General features: G+C 42.7%; 1 protein-coding gene across 5 annotated transcripts in view; it reads left to right on the top strand.

The window, feature by feature from the left end:
- The first annotated feature begins 906 nt into the window (after positions 1-906).
- Positions 907-27,729, top strand: part of TMCC1 (transmembrane and coiled-coil domain family 1) — a 74,562-nt gene continuing 47,739 nt past the window's right edge. The window contains exons 1-5 of one of the 5 annotated variants that reach the window (XM_085072173.1): positions 907-1,002; positions 3,065-3,138; positions 4,511-4,757; positions 14,776-14,832; positions 17,548-18,259. In XM_085072173.1, coding sequence (XP_084928299.1) covers positions 17,714-18,259 — 546 coding nt within the window. In that variant the 5' untranslated portion in view covers positions 907-1,002; positions 3,065-3,138; positions 4,511-4,757; positions 14,776-14,832; positions 17,548-17,713. The remainder of the gene's footprint in view (positions 1,003-3,064; positions 3,139-4,510; positions 4,758-14,775; positions 14,833-17,547; positions 18,260-27,729) is intronic. The other 4 variants (XM_085072176.1, XM_085072174.1, XM_085072175.1 and 1 more) reach the window with 4 other exon arrangements.

A 27,729-nucleotide genomic window follows, 5' to 3' on the forward strand; every position in this document is an offset into this window, starting at 1 on the left:
CTATATTATTGCATTACATCATTATCTAGAGAGTAAAGTGCATCCCTCAAGTTATAACAAGCTGTAATTTCATTCAAGGTTCCCTAGGAGTTCTGGACCATGAGAACAAAGCTACAGCAATTTAGTCACAGGAGCCAGAAAATCAAATTAGACCCCATTTAATAGTCAGCTGGGGATATGCTATTGCTCTGAGACACCTCAAGCTGGAGTGTTTCTGCTATGCTGGAACTGGATGGATTTTACTTTTCAAGGACATTTAAAGCCGTAGTAACTATTCAGAGCCCTGGCATCACTGTCCTTTCAAGGGTGGAAGCCAGAGGCAGCTAAACACATACAGCACAGTCTGACTGTTCCAGAAGTTTCCATGCGGTCACTACAAATCCAGAGCGAATTCCATCCGGCAAACTGGAAGGCAAAACCAGTTTGTAACCTGGTGCCAAATCACTGAATCCTTCCTAGAGCATCTTGTTACATAAAGCCCCTCAGTGGCTCTCCGTGCTGCCACCACGGAGAGCCCTTTTGTCAGGGCTGAGGAGGCTGTCGTGGTCTCAAGGCGGGGAGTCACACAAGTGAGTTCCCCCGTGGCTCCGCCCGCGCGGCCGGGCCCGGCGGGAAGGGGCTACGGGAGACGGAATACGTGAGTAGAGAAAAACCGTGTCTGGAGGTGCGAAGAGCCCCCCGGGACCGCAGCGCAGAGACCGAGAGGCGCCCCGAGCGCCCCCGCGCACGAGACCTGGGCGGCCACGGCAGAGCCACGGCAGAGCCCCGGCGGGCCGGGAGCGGAACGGGAAACACGTGCGACCCGCCCCAGGCTGCACGTGACCGCGGCAGCGCTGCTGGGGCGTGGCCTCCGCGCGCAGGCGCCGTAAGGAGGTCGTGCCTCCAGGCCCCTCCCCCGCAGGTGACGCCACCTCGCGCGCCCGGCTCCGGCTCTCGCGTGACGTCACGCGGCCGGGCCGGGCGGTGGCGGCGCGCGGCGATGGAGCGGCCGCCGCTCGGCCGGTGAGTGACCGACAGACCGCGGGATCGGGAATAGAGAGGGAACGGGATCGGGAACAGCTTCGGGATCAGGGCGGGGGAACAGCCAGGACTGCGGGACGGGGCGAAGGGACCCCGCCGGATGGGCCCCGGGTCCGCCATCGCGGGCGCCTCATCCGCCCCCAGACCCGTCGCTCGGCCGCGCTTTCCCGGCGCCCCCGCCCCCGCTCCTGCAGCTGGTTTAGGACCCTCTGGCGGAGCCGCGGTCCTGCCGGCCCGCTCGCTCCGTTCCCGCCCGTGGTTCGGGGCGCAGGGCCCGGGCTGCGCCGAACGAGGTCCGGCCCGGCGGTGGCTAGCGGCTCCCGGCCCCTGCCGTGGCTCCCGCGATCGCCCCGGTCCCCGCGACTCCCACAGCCCCTGCGAGGGTGGCCCCACGCACATGTGGCCGGTGCTGGGGTTCCCGGAGGCACCACCGCGGCCCCCGCGCTGGTTTAGGGTTGGCTGAGGCGTGTGTTCGCTTCACCGATTCCTGCCCATCTTGGCTGTCTGATGAGGTCGTTAAGACACGAATTATTTCATGGTGAGCTCAGATTTTGCCTGATTAAAAGCAGATTGTCAGTAGTGACAGGCCTTTAAAGTAAAGAACGTAAGGTGTAAAGCAGCACTTTCGGAGCTTTACAGGTGCTAAACGTCACGCGACTTGGAGCTGACACTGTGTGTGACTTGTGTGCAGCTGCTGTCACTGGCGATACAGAACTACCTAGTTTGCATTAGTGACAAATGCTGTAGTCAGCAAAGCTCATATGGTGGGTGGAGGCATCGCTTTCGCTATGAAACTCTATCAATAATGGAATATAATGAGGCTTCTTGGGGGTAGGAGGTGTAAAGGTCTGAACTGAAGGTACAGAGAGATCTGAATGGAAGCCTAGGAGAGGAGGAGGAAGGGGGGGATAATGTAAGTACCACTGCATCAGTAACAGGGTCCATTGTCCACAAACTATAAAATCAGGTGTTTCTGCAAGATGGAAGCCCTTAGTAATAATTTGGGCTACTTGTGTGGTCCTTGAAATAGTGATGCCTTGACCTGAGCCAATGCCACTGGGTTCTCCTCAGCCCAGAGAGCGAGTGTTGCTATTGGTGCTGCTCACCGCTGAGTCTGCCTTACACAAGATTAACATGTGGCAGGTGACTCCATGTTTGGTCACAGGATGATCCTTCTCTTAGGATAAGTTCTTTGTCCATCTAGAACTGTCTAGAGGCAAGGAAAGCCCAGTGAGTAGGTGTACTCAGTGGGAGGGCTGTTTCTGTCTTGGTGTTGTGGGTATTCTTCCCTCTCTTGTCTGGGGACAGTGGGGCTCCCCAGCTTGCACGACTTGTGCTACTCAGCAACTCTGCAGCCACACAGGATTCTGGTACCAAATGAACAAGTTTATTGGAGCTTTGTATCCTCTGTGTCCAGTTCAGCTGTCTGATAAACCCATCCAGCTGGTCTGGAAGCCATCCAAAATGTGGAAGCAAACTGAAAATGGAGAAAGATCTACTTTGTGTGGAATTTGCTTTAGAAAGAAATTGGAACTTCAGGTTCTGTAAAGTTTTGGGGTTCATTCTTCCATTTACCACATAAAAGTTGCTGAACTTGGTTTTCTAAGCAGTTCTTTGTCATGGTTTGGGCTGTCTCACATCTTATTTAATCGTAGGTAAAGTTCCAATAGTTAAAATCTGTATCTAATTCAGATACAAAATAGAAACCATTGGAAGTCTACAGATTTTGTTTCCCTGTGTTTAGAGAGGTGCATTCTATAGGAAATGGGTTGTATCTAGCAAATCAGCTCCTTTGCTTGGGTGAAGGCCCTGTGCCTGACTGTGAGCCAGCGACTGTGGCTGCCCTGGAGTCAGGTAAACTTCATATTAGTTTCTCCTCTGGTCTTTCAGAGGAGACACTTGTTTTTGAACCATTCAAAACCTCTTGGTGTGATAATATCTTGGGCTTGGTTTCTAGGAATTTTTGCTTAGAGTTCTGGGGGAGGAGTTTTCCCTCCCTGCTGGCTCCCTCAGTGCATTTACCCGTGTGGCGTGTTCTCCTCAGGTAATTCTGTAGCTGTCTGCCAGTGAGAGCTGGGCTTTGGGATCTGGATTCACCGAATGCAAGGTGTATCTCAGGTGAGCTGGCCAGTTGGCTGCCTCTTGGTAGACTGGAGTCTCCTCACCCCTGAAATACAGGGAATGTTTTTCCCTCTGCCTGTCCCCTAAGGCATGGTGAAGGCTGGTTGCTGTGATGTGCTGGACGCTGCTCAGCACAGAGATCATGGTGCTCTCCATGAGGGTTGGAGCTCATGGGGACTAGTGTTACCTCTCTGGGGCCGGGAACAGGGTGGTATCTTAATAGTGAGAATTGTTAAAGTGGTTTGTTGGCAGTGACCCAGGTGACATCCAGAGGTCCCTTCCAACCTCAGCAAATCTGTGAACTCAGCACGTTTCCTAGAGGATAAACCAGCATCTTCCGGAATAGTGGAGATGGCTGAGCGAAATGGAATGTGAAGGTGACAGGCTAGACATGCATTGTCTGTGCTTCTAGAAACTGAGTATTCTACTATGATTAAATACTTAAAATTCTTAACTCCCCATAGCAGTTGAGATCTTGGATATCATCACAGTACAATGAGCTGATTCTTTAGGCTTGAATTTAAGCTCGAAATCCTCAAAATTATTCCTTCAGCCAAGCATGTTAAGGAAAAGGGAAAGAATGAAATAAGCAGTTGTGTGGAGTTAAATGGGTTTTTGCAAAATGTAATGTCTTCATACTTGCAGAAGCATTTTATGATAATGCAGATCTAGTTGACCCTTTTTATTTATAGAGAAGAATCCTACTCATGTACCAAAAGTACAAAACACTTGTACTGTCAAAATAACATCAAGAACTTTGATTTGGAAGCTAGTTCTGACATACCATGTGAAATGTGAACACAGAAGGTCTCTTCCCACAAAAATTTTAGGTTTTATTAACTTAAATCCAAAGCAAAGATGTTCAGAAGTTTGCCAACACTCCTGAACATTAATGCCATGCAGGAACCCCCCAGGTGTGTACCTTATGTACATGCTGTGTTGGGGCTTCCATCAGGCTCTGTGTTGGTCCTCGTTTTGGACAGTAGCTTAATTCTTTAGTCTGGCACTGGTCACACAAGCACTCCTGTGTGAAAATACCCACTGAACATGAAGGCATATGGTGAGCTGGGAAGGTTTGTCTGAATCAGGGCTATCTGTGATGTGATATAGTGTTGCATGCTCAAATGATCAAATGTTATTTGAGTGCTTACAGAATTTTCCTCCTTGAGATAATTTATTAGGTTAAAGTAGTCAGAATATAAAGTAACTTCAGAAGCTGCTTCTGATTTTAAATATGTCAAAGCTAGCAGAAACCCAGTATTTCAAACGAGTTAATTCTTTTCTCTGAAGGGGACTCTGAATATGTGTGCTGTTTTATTGTTTATCAGGTATTAATAGTGCTTCTTATAATGCTTGTTAATTTTGGCAGGTCTTTCTCCTCTACAAGGAAGCTTTGTCTCAAGATATGCTCTGAAAATGACCCACAGCACTGACTGCAGATGTCTGCAAATGTAGAAGCTGATAAATCATATCTTCTTCCCTCCCCCGACTTTCCTGTTTCCTGTGGAATTTATACTTCTAATTTTTTTTTTAAGTTAGACCTGTGTCAATGACATTTGGATTACAACTGTGAGCATATCTATGCAAAGAGACGGGCTACCCTGAGCATTTTTGAGGTATGTATGCCTGCTATGACATGTGGAAAGGAAAGGCCGTCTGATTAGGGCAAAGAGAGTTCTCGGTGTACATTTTCTAGATCCAGGCTGATGTGCAGCATTTTGCATGGTTTTAGCAGTAAAATATACATGTGCACAGTGAGGCTGTAGGAGACCAGAATACCCAGCTGGCTTTGTATGTTGGGTGACCTTGGTTGAACCTGCTGTGGGAGTACTCAAAAAATTCTCTTGAGAAAAGCTTGGTTGTATTCACTGCTCACCCATTTAGTTCCTAAATGCCAGCATGGTCTTCAGAAATTTTCTTTTTCAAAGTATGTGACAGACATTTAGTAGTCATTGAAATGCATCTGGGGGACCATGGTGGTTGCTCTGTTTGGTTAGATAAAGCCCTCACATGAAGTTACAGCGTACCCACCTTGAATTGGGAGGCATCTGAAGTGAACGTTAGGAGAAAGAAGGACATTTTGCTTGCTTTCCTGTGCACAGGCACTGGTGCAGTGGTCTCTGCTCACAGAAGGGAGCAGTCTCATAAGATAATATGCCTGTGATGAAGAGAATATGCCTGTACAAGAGTAGCAGAGCTGGGTGGGCTTGTCACTGTGTAGTTTTGTCCCACCCAGGTAAAAAGAGATGGGCAACTGTGGCCGTTCAGGCAGCACAGAAAGTCACCAGCATGCACAGCTATATTTTCTTGGAGGCTTTTAGCTGTCCGTACATACTCTAAACCTGGAATGAGGAAGTGGGCTAACTGCCTCTCTATGGGTTTAGAAGAGGCCAGTGTGCACTGATAACATCTGCTTAGACCCAGTTATCCGTTCTGTGATGTGGATGCCAATGTTCCAGGACAGTGGTGGTCTTGTCAGTTAATGGTGGATTACAGTGAAAGGCAGCCAAACGCACACCTCTCTGGCTTCCAGCAGAGATATTCATTAGTGGGTTTGTTTAAAAAGGAAAGCTAATTGTGCTGAAATCGTTAATCATTCCACATTGCTGTATAGGATGTATTCAGCAGACAACACATGAACTTTTATTGATAAGCTCCAGTGACTCAGGCTGAGATGATACTGGAGGGACACAGATCTGACCTACCACCGTGTCTGGCTTGAAACAATGTGATGGTGGTGTTACTGTTTACAGGGAGGCAGAATGGGCCATGTTGGCAGTGCTAGTGTGAGCTGTCATGGGCAATGCAGTGCTGTGATTGGGAAGGGGATCCCTTACCTGTGCTGAAGGAATTCCTCCATCATTCGTCTGCAAGCAGAGCTGGGGCAAAGGACTGGCATGTTGGTGAGATTCTCTGTTACAAGTGGGCAGAAGTTGGTGCAGTGCACTTTAGAGGTGTTTCTCAGTCTGCCTGGTCAGTGGTGTTTGGCTGTGGCAGTGTGCTAAAGGGGCATTGGGCAGAAAAGTGGTTTTGCTTCCTGTAAGCTGCTTTCATGGAAGCTATAGGAACACACCAGGAGTGAAATAGTTTGCTGAGCTGCCCACTGCCACCTTAGTAATGCTTTATGCAGCGTACCAGGAACTTGGATTCTGTAACCCAACTTGGTGCATTTTTTTAGTTGTGTATAAATGAGTTATGATCTCTGTAATCCTATCAATTAAAATTGGTGCACATTTTCCACAAAAAGCTTCCATTCTATGAAAATAGAACAATTCCTGCAATATCTCTGAAAACATTTAAGAATACATATATTCCATGTCTCCCTGAGTGTATATCCCTAAGCAGAGTATTAGTCTTTATTTCCTTAACTGTAAAATGAGGTTGATCTACCCTTGTAAAACATTCAGTTTCATGACAAACATAAATGTTAGGGCTTAATTATTCAAACTGATATAACTTAAAGTCAGTACTAAAGAGTGGAGTGACAAGGAGATTGAGTATAAAATAAAGTTCTCTTTCGATGTAAAGAAGTGGTCTGAAAGGTGAAATAGTTTACATTAGAGAATGTTGCATTAAAACTGTCCTAAAAAGGTGTCTAAAAAGGGTGTCTAAAAAGTTCAGAGAACATTAATGGATACTGCGGTGTTGAGATGAATGGTGTTGCCATTGATTCAGCTGGTGTGATGGGTTATGACAGGAAGTTAGTAGATGTTTACTTAGAATTTCTTTGAACATAAATTTGGCAAATTTCAGTATTTTTGGGATTTGTGTGAACTGATGGTGTCCTTAACAAATCCCATAGTGGCCTTTGTACTGAAGCTGTTGGCTGTTATTTTCCTGGAAGCCAGTTGCCATGGTGATTATCCTGCTGGCAAATAAATGTGTTTTTCATGATTCTCAGTTATACTAGTTTGGAGCAAAAAGACTGTGGCCTTTTCTGGGATCACTGGAAGTGCTTCACCCATAGCACTCCATGTTTGTAAATCACTGCCCACTGAACAAGCGTCTCATGCTTTATGGGTCACAGTCATAAGGGGTAGTTTCTCTTGTCTGTGAGAAGCAGTGAATGTCCTTGCCGTGATCCTGATGTTGAATAGCAGTTTACATGAGAGAAAGGACCACAGAGTGACTTTGGGTCAGAATCTGTTAAGACTGAACATAACCAGTTCAGGCCAGTGATGGCTGACTGACTAATAAGGCAAAAGCTCTGTTGGTGAAAGCCAGTCCCTCCAAGGTGTGTGGTGCTGTGGTCCTTCCCTGTGTTGGCTTTCAGCTGGGGTAGCATCTAGCTCTGGTGGCTACTGATTTACATTAAGTGCTTTGTGGAGGAAAATGTTCTGAATATGTGAGCCTTTCCATAACAGAAGAACTTGGTTAGTTTGCATTGAATACCTGTGAGAAGTTTGACTCGGGCTGCAGAGCATCCTTTGGTAAGAGGAGTGGGGACTTGTCAAGTGGAGGGGGGTGGGAGGCTGTATCAGTGGCTGCTTGCTGCTCTGTAGGGCAGTTCCCGCACTGGTCATGCTTTTGCTGTGGGAGTTAGTTTTTAGCTGGTTTGTTGTGCTGAAAGAGAAAGTTTTGGTTCTGGTTTACCCAAGTCCTTTAAATGCTTCAGGTGCTATTCCAATCTGTGGGAGAAGCACTGATCAAGTACTGTACAATCTCTTTATTGAGAACATATTAATAGGGCCAGGTGAAGAATTTTGTAGGTGATAAAAGATGGCAAGTTGATAGACCTGATGATTGTGTTGCCATTCAGAGGCACCTGGATAGGCTTGCAGAATAGGCAGGCAGGAACCTCATGAAGCTCTGCACCTGGGGAGGACCCACGCCTTGTAGTGTTATGTAACCACCCATGTGCCTATGCTGGGGGCCTGACCAGCTGCAAAGTTGCTCTGCAGCAAATACATGAGGTGTTCTGTGCGAAACCCAAGTTGTACAATGGCTCTGTAAGGAGCCGTTAACTTGGGTCCTGGTTTTTAGTTATTAGCCTGCACCTTCTCAGTGGTAGCTGAAACTCAAATTCAAATAAGACTGCTCCCTTTTTGTGCTGCTTTGGGTAAAGATTTGTAGATTTTTTTTATGTGGACTCTGCCATGAATGTGGGAGGAAACATTCTGATTTTGGCTGAGGTTTTAAATGCATGACTACTTGATTCCCATTGGCAAGCAAGTAGTCAAGCTCAGTTTCTTTCTACCAAATTACTGTCTCTGTGAAGCGCAGTCTGGAGGTGGATATTGAAGAGCAGAATATTTGTGAGTGTGGATGCTTAGCTGTGCTGTGTTTGTGCAATTTTGGGTGTGTATCTCTAAAATGCATAATAAGATCTAATAGAAGAAAAGGACCAAATATGTGCATCAGTATTTTTATTGCAGAAGTCCAGAAAGTTAGCAAAGCAGGGAATTCACAAGTCTGTGTGGTAGCAGTTGATGGACAGCTAACATGGATCCTGTTCCAAATGGTATTGACAGGATAGGGAGTTGTGGCTGCACAGGGCTGGTTCCCTGGCACATGAAGTCCGGCAGGTGCCCATGTGCCACAGGGCAGGTGCTGGTGCCAGTGTGCTGCAGGGCAGGTGCCCATGGCTCTTCTCACACTTTGTCCCTGAGGTATGCAGGCCAGGCTGATGCTGTTCCTACCCATTAGGATACATACGGATGTAGTTATATTGTTCCTTGTCCCAAGTTCTGCTTGAGCCTACCTGGGACTGAGAGAAGTGACTGTAATGAGTCAAGTTAAAAGCACCTTATGCATGTCTTCTGTTTCTGTTGACAGCTGATAGCTGATTTTTAACACTGAGAGCAAGTAAGGAGGTGTGGATGGGGCAGGCTTTTAGTGATAGGTCCTTCCAAGCCTCCTGCAAGTGTTGGCTGAAGGACTGCAGTGTTTGATGGGCAACCTGAACATCTTCTTTGTAGTCTTGCAGGGAGGAATGTACTAATGCTTGATTAAAAAAAGCCATGTAAACAAACCAGCCCCAGATTAAGGCCATTACTGTTATATTAATATAATTTTTTAAGAGTTGCACTTAATTAAAAGCTCCTTGGACTAGCAGTCTTGAAGAAGGATCAGGAAGGAAAGTTTTCTTCTGAAAAGCAGGATGAAGTTGTCAGTGGTTGAGCAGCATAAACTGTCAGTGCATTAGTGATGACTATTGACATCTGGTCAGAATTACTGTTTTACCACATTTGTGTCACATTTTAAACAATACTAGCAGAAAGAGCTGTCAGGTTTTGCACCCTGCAGACAGACTTTTGCAATGACAGTGGTCTTCAGGCCAACGAGCTTTCCAGGTATCCTTCTCAACAGCATGGAGGGAACCATCACATGGGAAATGTGGTGCTTCCTTTGAATCTAAGATTTATGTCAGCACAGAGAGGTTAGGTGCACTTTGTAGGGCAGACCTGTTTAAGATCTGGGTTGCAGTACAGGAATGGTTATATCAGTGTTTTGGATTTTAGTAGACTTCTCCCCATTTTGGGACTGAGTATGGTTTGAGTTAGATTTTGAAAACTGTAACATATCTGATGCCAAGTATCAGTGGAAAGCTTTTATATGCCCAGTACTCAGAGTATTGAATCAGTGGGAAAGGCATTGTGATTTTGCTGAGCCAAATGAAAACTTGATCTGTCTTTTTACTCTGGTTGAATTGAGTCAACACTTCTGAAAGATCAGAGAATTAATGCTGGTTTTGAGTCATCAGTGGAGTATTTTACCACTCTGTGCAAGGTTAGTTCTACTTTCTTCTTTCACAAGTCATTGTAAATATACTTTCCAAAATTCAGAGCTAGAAGCACATGTTAAAATCACACATAGTGTGGGGTGTGGGTTGGTGGTAGATGACATCTTTCTTTACAAGCTAATTTAACTTATTTTAACCTCCTTACAACTCCAAGCCTGGAATAAATCTTTCTTTTGGAACTAGAGTTGCTAAATCTTGCCTGCTTCTCTGCTGGCATTGTCACAGATAATTCTGCTAGGAGTTACAATGAGAGGCCATCCATTTTTTTTCTTATTTTTTATTACTGGCATGCTTAGAAATCTCTCTTTAATGCTGGAAATAGCTGTAGTATAACCTTTTGTCTTCCCTTGGAACAAGAATGAAAATACCTGTATTTCTACTCTGTGGTTCCCTTGCTCCAGACATGTGAGTCAACTTTGACACACAGAAAGTGGCAGTGTCTCTTGGCAGATGGGCAGTGAGGAGATGAGAGCAGCTTTGATCTTTCCCCTCCAGCCCTTCCTCTCCTGAAAAGATCCTGCCAAAATGCTTGCCATGGCCTAGCATTGTTGCATTTTTTCCAGAGACTAAACAATTAGATCCAGATAATGCAAATATTTATAGGAAAGGTCAATGGTAGGAGTGCAACTCACCACAAAAATATTTGAGATGCTTCAAGAAATTAAATCCATTATTTTCTTCGTGGAAGACCCATTGTTTTGAATATTTGCTTAATACTACTTCACTCTTTAGGGAAGGTAGCTTCTCAGTTTGCAAAATGCAGTATTTGAACTGTGGAAGTGGAATCACTTGTATTCTGCTGAGTCCTTGCTGAAGCTCAATTGAGTTCATGTTTCTGCAGCTGTTGGGCTGTAGCATCAGATAGGAGGTTTTTGATAGCACCATTTGGAGTAATTGTGTGCCCTGTCTGTCTAGCTCCTCCCTTTAACCTTATCCCAAAGTTGTTATAACCAGGTCTATGGTCAGATTCTTCCCTCAGTCCTGTCTTCCTTCAAAGAGGAGTTAATTTTTTTGTATTGGTTCATATCACTACCCTGGAAATATATATGCCTACAAAAGCTAAAATGGGATGCTGTGTTGTCGTTCTGAAAATGAACGCCAGGGGACAAAAGAGATTGGAAATTCCTTAAATTGCTATTTCTGTTGTACTTCTTGTATTGTGAAAGGACAGCTTCAGATCCCTGCTTGGGCTGTGGCTGGACATGTCCTTTCTGTATTCTTCAGTGAAGCCCTGAGCTCAGAGCATGCACTTGATTGGTTTGCAGAACATGTAAATATGGGTGCAGCTTTTCTCCCTTTCGCAAAAAGCAGAAATGGTTTTGAGGAAATGCTGCTGTTTGGCTTAGCTGCAATTTGGTTTTGAAGAAGAGTGGGTGAGGATGTGGCTTTTCTGAAATAGGCCACTAAATTAAGTGCAAGTGTCAACTGTTGGCGCTCCCTTGGCAGACCATACAGTTTTGAGTTGCAGGTTTACTCTTGAGCCTAGTAAAGCAGATCATCTTTATAATAATTCTCTGTCCAGTTTGTTTTTCTTTGAAAATCCCTGCAGGCTGCATTTTTAGTGTTGTCTCCCAACTTTTAAGTATGTTCACAAAAAATTTCAAGAAAATATGTATGATGTATGTAATTGTGCATGTCAACAAATCAGAAGACTAGTTAAATTTTTCTTTAACATTCATTTCACTTTCTTGAAGCAGTGGTTTTATTAATTTGATGGAAAATAGCCTGTATGTAGCCTTTTCCAGGAAAGAATGTTTTAAGTGGCTTGGGTAGTTTCCAGTTATAGTGCTGTATGCTGTTCATAAATTGATGCAAAGGTAGCAACAGGAAAAATCATGGAAGTATAACATTAGTCTTACAAGAATAAATCTTAAGTTTGGTTCTCTGCTGTAATAGTCTCACGTAAACTTTAGGCAGCTTCTTGATGTTTCTGTGTTGTTTTTTTTTACCTGAAAACTAGAGAAATAATAGTAATTCATTATAATGTAGGAGCATTCCAAGGGTGAAGTCACAGACTGGTTGTATGTTATGGTAATCCAAACCTAGAAGTGCTTCATGTAGCTAAGAAATTCATCAAGGATGAAGCTCTGCTAAACTGTGGAACTAGGAGCATTGTCCCATAGTCAGACATGGCACACCAGCTCTAGACACAGCAGTTCACTTATGAAAGGCTTCTGATAAATGGACTAGGTCATGAGCTATAGAAATACAGCTGAAACGTTTTGCTTTGGTTTTCATGTGAGGTTTTAACATATAGCAAACCCAGAATGATTATGTACTGGTACCTCTGCATGGTTATTAATTTTGGAGAAGTCTTGATCTTTACTTAATAGCTTTGATTCAGACAACAGTGTGAACCACTGAGTTACTGAATGTTCAGAGAGAAGTGGAAAAGATGTCAGTGGCAATTGGTTGTGCTGCAAAGCAGCAGAACCATTTCTGAAAACCAGTGACTCGACTTTAAGCCACATTGAGTTATTATTACTCAAATAAACATGGAAATTTGCCTAATCTTTGGTGTTGTCTATGTTAGATGTGAACTTCTAACTTTGCAGAAGAACGATTGGTCTTTATTCTACCTTGACAGCAATGACCAAGCAATACTTCCTACAGGGCATCAGTAATGTAGAGGTTGCCCACAGGTGGTATTGAAGGTGCTTGATTCTGATGTAGGTCTACTCAGGAAGGTGTTTCTTAAAAAGAAGTTGAAAGGAGAAATGGATTTGTCACTCACTGAGAGAATGTTTGGTATATGCTCATCTGTGCCTTGAGTGAAGTTTTAGCTTATCTACAGCATTAATACTTGAGCTTTCAGGAAGATAAATTGTGTGCATTAGTTCTGCTGGTCAGCAGTATTAAATATAAAGTTTTAGGAAGGAACTGTGTCAACAAGATGTGGATCTGAGAAGAGGCAGATACTGAAAGATCACCTTCTGGTATGTCTGAACATGGTGCCCTTGCACATGTGAACCATTAATGGGGATATGGTGACAGAAATGGTGAATTCATTTTGGTGTACCAAAGCTTAAAATCTTTGGCTGATGAAACCTTTGCAGTTGCCATTTATTAATGTGTAAGGGAAGGCATGGGAAAAAGTGACTCTTCCTCCTACCTTTTCTCCAGAGAGGAGGAGGACTTCTTAATGTCTTTTGAGTGACCTCAGGGATCTGCTCCCACTCCTTTTTCCTTGTAACATACTCACCTCTAACAAAGAAGTGCCTGGACTGTGTAGAGCTATTTCAAGCTTGTGAGGATTCTAGGAGAAACATTTCATGTTTTATAAGGGCTCTGACATAGTGCCATTTTTGTCCCTGAATATATTAAAAATCATGTAATTCATACCTAAACACACTGCCAGCCTTTTCCTTTAACAGTTCTTTCAGCCATACTCCCTTTCTAGTCTTGGACTTTGGAGGAGGGTCTTCATGTATCTATATATCTTGTGTTCTTGGTTTTTCTTTTGGACTTCAGTAGAAATAAAAAAAAAGTAAAAAAATTCTTGGGTGAATTTTGGAGGCAGAGGACAAGGAAAAATTATGTGGGTAAAACAGTGCGTATCCTTTCCTTTAAAAATGATATTGTTTTCTGTTTTGTTTCTACCTGCATTCTGCCATTTACCTATAGTCTTTGTATTTAATTATTTCTCGTATGTAGTCTTCTTCCATTCTGGCCCCAGTTTTCCGCTCACACTTTTCCAAAATTTTTCTATTATAATAGCCAAATATACACATTTCTCCAGATATTGGATAGTTATGTTACTATCTAATTGTTTTCTTGAGTCAAATTTCTTTCTCTGTTACTGGTGTGTTCCTCTTTAAATGTTTTCTAGATGACAGCCCCCTTGAATTTCACACCCATTCTGGTTTCTCATGAGTTCTTTTTTCTGATAGGATTAGCTGTTAGCACCCAGAGCTTTCTCTCCTTATTTGCTCTGCTGCTTGGTGCTGCTGAACAATGATGGTTTTAAAATGTCTTAATCCTCCTTTGGATATAAATTATTTGCTAGGGTTCCCAGTTCCCATAATTGGTGGTTTTCCAATCTGGGTGATCTGGCTGTGTTTCAGAATAGTCTGTGAGTCTGGCTAGAAAAATGCCTGCTCTTAGCTGTCCTCTTGTCATCTCCTAGCAAGCAGCTGGCCTTTTCTTGGGTTGTGTGTGGAATTGTTGTACAGACAATTCAAAACAGTTTGGAATGCTCTGTTCTCTCCTCAAGGAGAGCAAAGCCAGGGGGTGTCCTCAGGCATGGGGGCTGTGTGCAGGTGGGATTCACACTTTGTGGTGCCTGTGCTCGCTCTGTGCCAAGGCTGTGGCTGGGAATGCTGCAATGTGGGGTTGTCCTACCATGTGACAGGGCCAGGGGCTGGAGTTGCCAAGGACAGCAGCTGCCTGGTGAAGTGAGGTGTGGCAGGTCCAGGTGTGTCTGAGTGCTGCAGCTTTTACCTCCTGTGTGGTGAAAGCCAGGTAAACAAGAGCCAGCTGTTTAACCTGTGCCTGGAGCATTGAATGACTAAATTGAAGAAAATAAATCTGTATGGTACAGACTGACCTTGCAGGGTGGACCTCTGGCATCTTCCTGTGCTTTCAGCATGTAGTGGTGACCATTAACCCCAAGAGTAAAATGCCCTTCACAAGAACTTCTTGATTAACTCTGTAAGATTCAGTTTTCACTTCAGTTATACTAATATAACTTCAGTTATATTCGTATCCCTTCAGGTATTTGAGTTTAAAATAGCATAGCTTCCAGGGGCACTTGCATTTCAATGGAAAAAGAATTATTAAAAATAAAATTTTAGAAGTTGGAATCATGCTCACTTTGTTATTCATGTATATCTTTCCTCCCATTTCCATAATTTTATCTCATATCTCATTTATCTCATAAATTTGTTTTGCAGTTCTGTTCAGTGGAAGGACTGCTGTGGGTCAGCCATGCTAAAGGGCAAGTGATGGAGGCAAGTACAAGTTTATCCTTTCGCTGTTATGTAATGTTGGTTTTGCCAGTTTTTCCTTTTGAACTGTTTTGTTTCCCAGGGCTCCTGGGAAATAATTGCACAAATTAAGGACTATATTAGAATGTTCTGGGACATACTATTGTTACAACATTTGCTCAGTGTGGCTGTATATGGAATTTTGAATTTTGTTCCTGATGTAGTGGATTCTTGTACAAATAAGAAATCTATGTTTTTGAACTTCATGCTATAAAGTATTGTTTCCTCCCACAAACAGGATATAAAGTTTGTTGTAAGTGGAGAAAACAAAAGTGAGCACCAAAGTTGAATCCTAATGCAAATAAGTGCGCTCATTAGTTCTGAAGATTCACAATCCTTCACACTTAGAAGTTTTGTTTTTTTCCAAAAGTAGATACTAGAACAAATAAGTAGTTGTAAGGATCTTCATACCATATGTGTAATTTGCAAAGCTCATTTCAGGCTCACAACAGACTCATCCTATGGAAATAGAAATAGGAGATTACTCCAAAATTCCCATTAGCAGCCTCTCAGATGCTATATAATTTCAGAAATCTGTCCAAGAGTACACAAAGTGGCCATGCCTTATTTGGGAGCTCACTGCGGGCTGATTTGTTTCAGGCCGATTTGTAAATTGCCATGGGGTTAATTTAAATGGGTTAATTTTTTCTAGCAGCTAGTGCATGGAACTCCAGTTAGACTGAATCGGTGTTCTTTAAGACCAGCAGTATTAACAGTGGTAATCTGGATAGAGAGCATGCAGGAGATCACAGAGATACTGGGTGGAGAGTATACTGGTCATTTTAGATAAGAACTGCAGTTCTTCAGTGGGTCCTGACTGAAAAATAAATGCTGAGGGAATTAGCTAAAATGAAAAAGGCAGTTATGGGTCCACTGCCAGGTTTGTATTTTATACACCAAATAATTTTGGAATTCTTGCTTTTTTATATGGTGGGTTTTGTTCACTGAACCATTTTGGTGTATTGGTTAAAAATGAGCATCTAGTTTTGCAGTTTTTTGCCCCAAAAAACTGAGTGGAAAAAAAAACTGAGTGCCCCAAAAAAATTGAGTGGAGACCTGCGGTCCAGCTTTCTGGAAAACCTGTTACCTGAGAAAAGAAAAAAAAGTTTAAGAAAAAGCAAACTCAAAAGGCAAAGCATGCTACTAGACATAAAGGCACTTGAATTCATTTAAGAAAGTGTTAAGTATGTAGATATGTTGTTTGCACATCTTTTTTTCATCTGCCATACAATTACTGCATGAATATGGATAAATACATTTTTCTTGAATGTAGTTTATTACTTTGCATTTAATGTGTTACTGATTAAACTGGCCAGTATATTTAGACACAATGCTTATAGCATCTTCAAAGTACGGAGATAAAAACTTGCGTGATTCCAGTGTTCTGCTTTCTGTATAGTACTGAGTTTCTTCTTGCCTCCAGCTGATAGCAGTGGCACTTGAAAAAAGAGAGAGGCAGCAGGCAGCTCTTCTGATATTTTTGGATGGCAATTTGGAAAGCATTTTGGAATATCTATTTAACCCATTGTGTCAGGCTTCAGATGCACAAATTCAAGAGTGCTCCAGTTGTAAACTCAATGCATTATGTTTCTGCAATTGTTTCAGCATAGAAATGAATACTCTCAGATCCCAAATATACTGCTTTTTAAATAATTATTTTCTACAGCACAAACTGATTTCTGCCAAGATTGAGGTAGACCTCTGTGAGCTGGTTTCTTTATTTATAGAAGCCTAATCAAAGTTTTCTCCTGCAGAAAACAGTGGTCAGCTTCTGAGCATGTGATCTCATGGTGCTGATGTGAAACTCTTAGAGTTACTGTGTCCTTCCTTCCTTCCTCCCTTCCTTCCTTCCCCATATCTTTGCTGACCTTCTCCCATAGTTGTTGCTATATAAGTGCTGAGCTGCATTGTTGTATATCCCAGCCTTGCCTGAGCGCAGGGGATGACTCAGATTGAGCTCTCAGAGAACAGCTGCGCAGTTCCTGTGCCAGAGGCTGAACTGCACATACCTGATGCTGATCCCTTGCAGACTGGTAGCTTAATCTACTTTTAAAAAGGCATTCTTGTTTTCTCTCAGAGCTATGGACAAGAGTATGCCAATTGAAATCATTTCACTTGACTGTTCTTTCTTGAAGACAGATTTTCACATCTAGTTTCCAGTGCCATCAGCGGATGCTGGCTGTAATAAGCTATTTCTCACAATTTGGAAATGAATAACACATGTGGAAATGTTCTGGCTTTTTGCATGTATTAAATACTGTTAAGTTAGGGTCTTAGTATCAGATCTTTGTCAAAGAGCAAAATTAATTCTGCCAAAGTGACTAACATGCTTTTCAGAAGTTTAGCCTCATGTTCTGTTAGAAGTTATTATGGGCTTATTCTTAATAAACAAAGCCCCACTGGTTCCTCCTTGCTTGTCCCCCTTTTGAACAGCTTTTTTACTTTCCTTGCTTTCTTGCACCCTCTTTGCTGGGCTTCTCCCCCCAGGCAACGTGTGACTTGTCTCACACAAGCTTTGGTTTCTGCCTACTAGCCTAGATGCAACTAATGCCACAAGGAGAGGTGCTCTGAGGACTGATACATTTTATTTTGTTATGGGCATGTTTTGCGCATTGGATTTTTAACCCACTACTTGCTGCATGGATGTGTAATAATGACTACTCTTTTGTTTAACATTAGATAAGCATGAGATCACCGTGGCACAGCTGCATGTGTAGTCACTCTTGAAGCAATTGCACACCTAATTGGCTGACAATCTTGGCATTTTCAAAATAAACACAAGCCTTTTAAAGAGAGGGGACATATTTATGTATGAATAGTCAAATAAACCTGTTGGGTGTCATCAATGGAGCCGTCTGGCACTGAACAGTTGTGTGATGACCCTGATCCTGGAGGCAAATCCCAAGATCAAGAGACAAAAAAACAACATGAATCAGAGCAAAAATTATCCAAAATAACGCATAATGCTTTGGAGAACATTAATGTCATTGGTCAAGGCTTGAAGCACCTGTTCCAGCATCAGCGCAGGAGGTCATCTGTTTCTCCACATGATGTCCAGCAAGCTCAGGCTGAGCTGGAGCCTGACCTGGATTTGGAAAGCCAAAGCGTCTGTGCTGAAATTGATGGTGTCTCCACCCACCCCACAGCTCTGAACCGGGTGCTTCAGCAGATCAGAGTGCCACCTAAAATGAAGAGAGGGACCAGCCTGCACAGCAGATGGGGCAAGGCTGATGCCCCAAAAGGAAGCCCGCAGATCAACAGAAGGTCTGCTCAGGATATTCAATCAGGTCGGCCCAGATCATCATCCACTACAGATGCTCCCACAAACTTGTCTGTGATGGAGATTGCTTCTTCTATCTATGTAGGTGGAGAGGAGGCCACAGCAGCAGCAGTAAGTTACTCAGATTTACCTTTGATCTTTATCATCTCTTTGTATGTTTTCTTAAGCCCTTTGAAATCTTGTTTTGAAAAGCAGGTTTCTTTTAGCAAATTCAAATGGTACTGTGTTCAGAAGCTTCTTCAGTGGTGAAGCAAAGAGCTTAAAAGATGCAAACATTAGTCATTTTCTCACATGGCAGGTGGCTGATTTTATATGTATTTGATCAGTGAAAGGAGAGCTACTTTTGAAACCCATTAGGTTGTTTGGATGGCACACCACAGTCAAACAAGGAGTGATGGGCCGAGCAGCAGCCAGAGTAGTTCTCCTTAGCAACTGTTAGCTAGTTCCTGCAACAAAACCTTTCATTTACCTGGACAGCTTTTCTAATTCCTCTCTCATTTGCTTGTGTATTTTATAAAAGCAAAGAATTCCAGTTTGAGTGGATGGTGCTGTTGGTCTTTTAGGCCATGAGAGGCTCTGGGCACATGGGCTGCAGCCTGTGCAGCTGTCTAGCCCCTCAGTGCTGGGTTGCCTGTACGTGATGTAGATCAGCCTGGCTGCTCTGCTGATGATAGATCACTGCTGTGTCCTTCGGTTTGTTTCTCCTGTGTGGGAAAAGCATTCACTGAAATTACAATCTCTGTTCTGTGACATGTTCTTGCAAAGCTGTGCGTAAGCTTCTTGATGATATCAAGAAGCCGTGTTTGTCTTACCATTTCTCCCCTTTCCCAGATCAATTTAGTTGAAGCATTCGTGGGGTTTGGTGGGCTTTTTCTGTTTGCCTTTTGAAAGACTAGCTTTCTAAATAGCTTTAGCTAACTTTAGCTTGTTCAGGACACTGGTTCAGGGAGTCCTGGAAAACATTCCTTTTATAAGAAAGGGGTCTACAAAGGCTGGGCATACTTTCAGAAGCTTGTTGTTTCCTCTTGCAAGAAACATTGAAGGAGTCTGCCTGGAGCTGTATCTGAACTTTTGCTTCTTGCCAGCTCTTAAAACAACGGAGATAGTAATAAAGTAGTTGTGAAAAGTATGCACTCTCCTGGCCTGATTACCTTTGCAGTTTGTTGAGCCATGGAGAGACCTCAGAAAGAGACCTCATAATAGTTTCAGGTTTATTTGTGTACTGTCTCTCTCATCATTGTGAGTGAACTCATGATCTTTGTTTCAGGAGAATTTTGGGGAAAGTTGTTAGTTTTTTGAGTTTGTACCCAAATCCAGCAACTGAAGTTTGTAAAGCAAGGTCTGGTTTGTTGGTTTAAAACTGTAGTCCCTTTACTTCATGTATGAGCAGGGGGACTGGACAGGCTTAAGCATATTAGGTAAATAATGGGCATATGGGAAAAGACCTGGAGTGAGGTGTCTTTTCTCCCAACTAGGCAGCTGGTCTGAGGAAGTGTTCGCTTGGATCAGTGGTTTCCAAAGTGGAGTGTGGGCAAGACAGTCCAGTGGAGTGTAGGAAGGAAATACTTTTTTGTTTGTTTTATCTTTCTTTTCCTTTTTAGTTTGTGTTTCTGTGTATGTCTTAAAATAGGCATATTGTATTAGTTGAGTAGTACATATATACATATATATAGTTTATAAATAAACATATGTGTATTTGCAGTCCGTGCTCAAAAATTTTGTACTGATTCAGTGTGCAATAAAAGTTTGGAAACCACAAGGATCGCTTGGCAGGAGGGACAGGAAAAATGAGGACTCTTAATCTGATAACATTCTGCTACAGCGTCTTGCAGGTGTGAGAACAAATTTAGGAGTCAATTTTTAGTATATAAGGGCCTGTGATTATGTGAAGCAGCCACTTTAGCTCTGTAGCTGCCATTCCTCTGGAACAGCATGCTGTACGGAGGAGTGGCTGGGTAGGAGGGTCTCTGGCCTCGTCAGGCAGTCACCGCTGTAGGGAGAACCATTCTCAGTGATATTGGCTGTGCCCTCAGTGACCTGGGGGAAAGGGGCTCTGCGGGCTTTTTCACCTCCGTGTTGGAGACAGGAGAGAGGGGGGTGGGGTCTGAAAGAAGAAAACAAAATGATAGAGGAAAGGCCATCTTTGGGGGCTAAATCATCAGAGATCTGTGACCGGTTGTTTCTTGGTAGAGCTTAATGAATGTACAGCTGTTTTTTGATATTTCCACCATATTGTGGCGGACAGTAACAATGTCTACTGTAGGTCAAAAGTGATATGGCCAAGGAAATACAGCTATGGAGAGTGAGACCTAAAATGAGAGGGGGATGCGAGTCTCAATCCCTGGTGCAAAAATCATGTTGCATGTGCCTGTTGTCTGTTACTACCTTTTGTCGTTTACCAGGCACTCTGTAGGATAGGGAAAGGAGATGAGCGGGAGAGTTGGATTCTTTCTTTTCCTGGAAAATTTTGCCAAGTCTGAGTGTTGTACCTCATTTTCTCACCCAAGAGCAGGTAACAGCACTACCTCACAGTGTGGCACAAGGTTTGGAAGAGTTGTTCAGTAGCTTAGTGCTACTTTCCAAAAGTGGGGATCTCTATCCCCTCGCTCCTCCAAGAGCCAGAGCAAGACTGAGACTGCTGCAATATTGATATGCAGTCTTCATAATGTTGGGAGCTGTAAAAATCACATGAACTACCCTTGACTTAATTTGCACAGGAATCACAAAGTAAAAATTGGAAAACACAAATGTTGGGGTTTTTTCACAGAGAAGGACAGATTGTTGTCTGATATTCCATGAAAATCACCGTGTGTGTTTGCCATATTAACATAACATCTTGCTGTTATTTCAGTCTGAGACGTACTGTCTTTACTATGACATGTCTGTACATACTAGCTTTAAAGGATGTTTATGCCACCCGAAGTTACAAATAGGAGACAACTTGCAGGTTAAAGGCACGTGATTGTATAGCTTTAAATAATGTATCGCAGCTTTTACTGAATTTTCAGTATAGAGATGTAATGCGTTTGTAAGTCAGCTACATGTAAATTTTAAATCACTGTTATGATTATTAGCAGAGCTTCTTTTTTTTGTTTGTGATTTGGTGAAATCAATAAAGCATAATGCAGTCATTTGATAAATCACGCTTATAACAGATGTCAATGTTTTCATTGGAGAAGCCAGTTTAGCATTCAGGCTGTCACACTGCTGGAATTAATGACTAAATGAATTGTTAAATTCCAAAAACTAACCCTTCGTTCAACAATTTGTATTGGAAAATTAGTTACAACACAACAACACACTTCAAATGAGAATCAGTAAAGAGCCAGGAAAAATCTGAAATCATTATCAAACTTAAAGTTTGGTGTAAATTCAAACTTTAAACACTGTCTTTAAGTTATGAGATATCTGAAGTTGTTTCACTGTTACTTTAACCCTAAATTCTCCTATTTTATTTAATGTCACTGAGATTAGATTACATAATAAAGCTTAAGGAATAGAAATAATTTGTTTAAAGTATCTGGCAAGTAATGCTTTGTCATCAGGGTTGAGAGTCCTCTGGACCCCCAGGTTCTACTGAGTCTGTATGGATCATCTCTACATCTAACTTCCACTTAATTTTTTTGTTTCATGCTCACTTGCTCAAGACTTTGCCTATTTGTCTCCGTCAGCTTTTCGTGATCTTATCTTTTAAATAAGTTTTTAATAAAACCATACCAATTACACTTCCTTGGTTTTTGTCTTTGCTGCTGACAGTGAAGCTATGCTGACTCACCTTGCCTCAGCAGGGAGTATTTCCTTTGAAATTATTTAAGAATTTCATAAATCCATCTATAATTAGAAAAATGTCACTGAGCTACAGCATTGATCCATCTGTTGTGAGCATATGGGCTATACAAGCCACAAGGAACAAAGAAACAGCGCATAGAATGGAAAAGTTGTGATTTAATTATGACAAAAACTACATAACATAGGATTTGTAGTCAAGCAGTATAACTCTGTTTTCTGATTCCTGTCTTCTGTCATTGTTTGCTCTGCTAGTACTTACCCATATCATGACACAGCCTGTTCCTACTGGTATTGGATACATGCCAGCGGTTCTGGGGCACGTCTGCCCAGTCAGGTAACAGGTGTTGAACTGCCCAGGGCTGTGCCTGTGCCCTGATGTCACCTCTGTGGCCATGCTGGCATTGCTCTTGTGGCAGAAATTCCTGCTCTGCTTTCCTTTTTCTTTGTTTTCCTCTTAGTGTTCAGATTTATGACATTTAGGAAGAGTAATGAACAGTTTGTTCGCTTCACATGGTCTGTTCCTGTGCACTGGTACATTGAGGTGATGGGCTTAGTCAGGGAGCTGCAAGCGCTGCACCCTTGTGCAGCAGCACTGCTTGTAAGATTTGACTGTGACTGCAGAAGGTTTTGCTGTGGGTAGATGTAGGAAGTCAGCAGACTTGGATTGCTAAGAAATTAGCTTTCAGTTATATTTTATCAGAGGCTTATTTTATCAGAGCATTATTCTATATGCTTTTGTGGGCTGCTGTGAAACTGTCAGTGCTTCTTACTGGAATGGCAGGAATGTCACCTATTGCAGATCTGGTTGTCAGGCATGGATGAGCAGGAGCCCATGTGCTTCAGGCTAGTTTACTACTGAAGCTTAAGACCTGTTAAACACATCCAGACTATTTCCGTATCTTCCATGTTTTGTGGAGTCAGGCTCTGAGCTTCATCCTTCTGTTTGAGGCTACGTAGTGATTTGAGTTTATGCTTGACAGTGCCTACATAAATGCAGTATTGAGCTTGGTTAAAGCTTGTGATTTATTTGCTTGTTCTGTTGGTGCTGCTGGATGCTGTTAAGTATGCTTTTTAACAGTAGGTGCTGTGTGTGAACAGTTTGGAAAAGGATGAAAACCCTTAAATTGGTATCAGCATGGCCATGACCACAAGGTAAATTGCAGAAGTGCAAAAGGAAATTTTGTAATTAGATTCCCTGGTGTACTAAGAAGCTCAGGCCACCCCATGGGGCAGCTGTGGAAGGGCAGGGCTCAGAGTAGGCCAGCTCTAGGAGCTGGGTTCTCCAGCCTGCTTCTTTCCAGCCTGCTTCTTGGAGTCCCCTTCTGCTTGCTTCACATGCAGAGCACTGTGTGCAAGGAAAAGATGCTAAACAGATACGGTACTGGTATTTTTTTGTCTTGCCTCTGTTCTGTCTTGGACTGTTTAAACTTCTCTGAAAGCACCTAACATGTCACCATTTTTTCACCCTCTTCTTTTTTTCTTGATGTCTTTGTCCCAGCTATATGAACCAGATGGAAGTCATCTTTCTTCATTTGCTAGGCACAGTTTTGTCTTTTATGTTGCATTTTTATAAACCGCTATAGCCAATGTCTTTCACTCCTGATCCAGAGCTTCTGGCATATCAAATGTCTAATTAGGCCTCATTCTTCCTTTTTCAGGAGTCTCCTCTTTCTCCAGCCTGCTTATTTCACATGGCAGGGTCAGTTTTCAACTGTCTCCTGATTTGGTACACATATCCTTTCCTTTTCATATCTGAAACCCCATTAAACACACAACCTTGTTGCTGTTGGACTGCTAGCGGAGTGAAGAGGCGAGACCTTTTGAGTGCTAGAAAGAACTCCTTTTATTATTTAATTAACAATTTATATAGACATCAGAGGGCTGTTCGGATTGGACCAATAATCATCCACCCTCAGGGATTGATTGGCCCACGTGTTTGACCACCTGTGTACAAAAGGCCGTTTCAATAACATGAAAGTTTTATCTTTATTTATTAAACATAGAAGAAGAAGAGAAGAATTCCTGTGGGAAAGGTTTCTGTGTTGCCACACAACCTCACCCACTAAACACGCTGCAAGAAAGTTTAGGAGGGTAATCTCAAAATGTCTCTATTTCTTGTTTGCTCTGCAAAGCCCATGGACCAGCGTTGGACCCTGGATTCAGGGGCCAGGCTGAGGTGTTACTGCATGGACGCTGGGGCCTACAGAGGCAACAGAGCTGCCCGCTCAGGCTGTTCAGAGAATTTAGAGGTTCTCTTACCGTACAACAAAAGCATAATAGGATCTCTGCTAAGTACTGGTTTATGTGAAAACCAGGGTTAAGTCTGGAGCAACTGCCAGAGTTTAGCAAGGGCTGGGATAATCCCTTTCAGGTATAGGTGGAAAACTCTGGTGCTATTGTAACTTTGCTTGTAAATAGGTTGACAGTGGAAGTGTTAACTCATGTTTGTATGGTTCTGCAGAATAATGAGTTCTGGATGAACTTGATTCTGTGGTGCTGAGATTCTCCACTCCCAGTGGGAATTAAGGACATTGAGTACTTTGTGGCATAAGGGAGAATAAATTCTTAATAATCCTCTGCACACAAAATGTTTTTAGTTCACAGTAATGTTGCATTCTCTGTTTTCTCCATTTGTTGTTGAAATAGAAGGGCAAAATGTTATCCCAAAACAACAGATTGGATTTTTCTGAATACCTCGTTTACACATATTTGCATGTGTAATAATCCTGCCACATGTTGTTAGGCTTTGTATAGAAGCTGAAAAATGAGATTGTCATAGCTTTGAGAATGTAATAATTAAAATCTTACTGAGCTACTTCACTTGGTCTTTTATTTCAAACAGTCTAGATTTAAATATTTTTGCACAGATCTTTTCTTGTAGAGGCAACCCACTGAGCTGAGAAAATCAGGCTTGTGGTTGTTTGAAAATGATTGAGCCTGCACAGGTCTCATTTGGGTCTCATGTACTTACAGAGCTTTTTGTGGGGTAATTATTGGTGTTAAAATATTATAGACATACTTCGCATTTTATAATCCCTTCCCTCAGGTTACATTCACCCTTCCAGTGTTCTGCAGGTCCTACAGTTGGTGTTGATGTTCTGGGCAAGATGGAGGTGTTATTACCTCAAGTTGTCAACAACTGGAATCCTTCACTGGGAGGTTACTTGGTTGCTCAATTACAAGGCAAAATATTTAGCCCTCTGTAGGCAGTGCCGTTAAAGACTTAGCGCTTCATTTTCTGCTGATGTGGTTCAGCCATGATAGAGCAAGCTCTGGAGATAAGTGTGTGCTGTAACCACTAGCAGCGCCACTGCAGCTGCGTCACCAGTGTTTTTGACTGGTCCGCATCTTCCACAGTAGAATACCATCCAAGATCATCCCCAGTCTCTCTTAGGAATGGGGTTGATTTCAATAAAATCATGATTTTGAGCCATGGGAAAGTCATGGGAAAGTTTCTTTAGAGAAACTATTTTTATCCAACTATTTTATGGTTTTTAACTCTGGGGATGTCACCAAAGTTAAAAATAATGCTTTGTTTGCCTATTCACTGTACCAACACTGTCTATGATAGTTACTGTGCTAATATCAAATTCTGTGGAAACTCAAAAAGATTTTAAGTAATTTCTAATTGTAGGTTTGACTGTAATATATATCTTGTCATAATTTTTGCAAAGTTTTCATGAGTTCTTTCTGAAACAGTTATATAGAAATTCTAAGTGTATTTTAGTTGGAAATGAATGTTAAAATAATAAAATTTGCACTTTTCCTTTGCAGTAGCCCATATAGCTCCTTTGCTATTTTTTTTAATAAAAGGGAAATAGGTGGCAGAGAGGAGAGGCATGAGTGGTGCCATGATACTTGGCCAGGCTGCTAGGATCAGGCAGGGTTGTGGCACCACTGGGTGTGTTTATCTGCCTTGTGCAGTTTGCAGGTGGAAGTCCTGAATAAAAGAGCTAATCTAATCTCCCAGTTCCAAATGGTGTGCAGGAAGGAAGGATATTTTACTGGAGCATGTTTAAATATTTTACAGCAATGGGAAGGCTATGACTTTCCTGACGAGAAGTGGAAATCTGCCGTACTTCAGCAGCAAACTGGTGCTGGCCAGGAACAGAAATAGGGTCCCTGGAAAACTAAAATAATTTTTACTCTGAGCAGTGCTATATCCATGTCCCACTTTCTGCCAGTGTTGAATGTGTGCAGGACAGGTGAGTCTTACCCGAAGTAAGACTGACTGAGCTAAAGCGGACACGGAGGCCTGAGTTAGCAGTGTTCGGGGCTGAAGGACAAGAACACGTGCTGGTGGCAGCTGCAGCCCCTGTCACCAGCCATGGTGCTGCAGTAACAGACATGGGCTTCTCTTTTCCTCTCAATCAACTTCATTTGTGAACTTGATGAGAATTTTCTTAGGTGGAGATGGCATCTTTTAAATATGTGAGTTTCTGGTGGTCCTTAAATGTGAAGGGCTTTGATAGAGCACCTGTGGGTACCCCAAACCTGGATGAGTTCAAGGTCAGGTTAGATGGGGCTTGGAGCAACCTGGTCTAGTGGAAGGTGTCCCTTCCACTAGAGTGAGATAATCTGTGAAATGCCATCCCAGTCAGTGACAGGGAAAGGTGCTGGGCTGTTTTGGTGGAGGTGGAGGCGTAGCAGTAGTGGAGCGGTTTGGCGCACGTGTGGCGCTTTCTGCCCGTGACTGGGAGTTCCCCGGGCGCTCTGGCCTGCACAGCAGCGCTCCGGCCCGCAGGGGGCGCTGCGGGAGCACCGAGCCCGCAGCGAACTCAGGGTTCATGGAACACACACGGCATGAGCTGTACGAGCTCAGTAATTTAATAACCCGGGGAAAAGTGCCCAAACGCTTCTTGACTCCAGTACTGTCTCCTACAGCAGCCCATACCCTTCTGTGTGCAGAGACCTGGGGGCTCACTGTGATCAATCCAGAAAACTGGGGTGCCTTTAAGTGGGTTTTCTTTGAAAAAAGTATAAAATAAGCTGATAAAGTTGACCCTGAGAATGCTTACGTTTCAAGAGATGAAATTTTCAACTTCAGACCTTCTGCAGTAAGAAAATGTTTCTCCTGTTGGTTATTTCAAAAGGTGTGTCTGTAAGAGGTCGTCAGGAAGATGCCTTCCTGTTCATTTACATGTGTCAACATGTAACATTTGTACGTACATATTTCTGCTAGCTTTATATAGTGTTAAAAGATAATTTTAAAAAAACTGCTAGAAACTGTGAATTTGATATACAAGTAAAAAGCTGAAGAAGATCTCCATGAGAGGGATATTACAACAAACAATTCTATTCTTACTGAGCATTTTTAAAAAGAAAATTAGTTACAAGACATTTTGGACTAAAGATTAATTCTAATCGTGTTTTGTGTTCTCATGAAAGGATATCAGGCAGAGGCACTAGTTCGTTACATCAAGTTCATTTTTTAAATTTGAAAATAAAATTTGGTGCCTTTTGCTGAAATCTTGATTTTCTCCATCATGTTCCTGAATAAAGACAAAAGAATTCACCAGTTAAGCTATTACACAGGAATGAATTGCTGTAGGAAGGTAATATTAGGGAGGAAAGAAGTGACAATGGCCCAGCAATAGGAGGCTAAGGCAAAGAGCTGCATGTGTCTCTGTTCAGAGCACGAACCATTCATTAACTGTGAAGATCATAAGCATCAGTTTGGAAATGCTGAGTGTGAGGCCTTGGCTCCAAAGACAAAAGAGAATGTTGCTATCATCAATTTTGCTAATCTGGCAGTCCAATCTCAGTCTGATGTGGATTATATCCCAGCCAAG

Source organism: Lichenostomus cassidix, chromosome 12 (genome assembly GCF_008360975.1).
Source record: "Lichenostomus cassidix isolate B80296 chromosome 12, HeHo_3.0, whole genome shotgun sequence".
Classification (NCBI taxonomy): Eukaryota; Metazoa; Chordata; class Aves; order Passeriformes; family Meliphagidae; genus Lichenostomus; species Lichenostomus cassidix.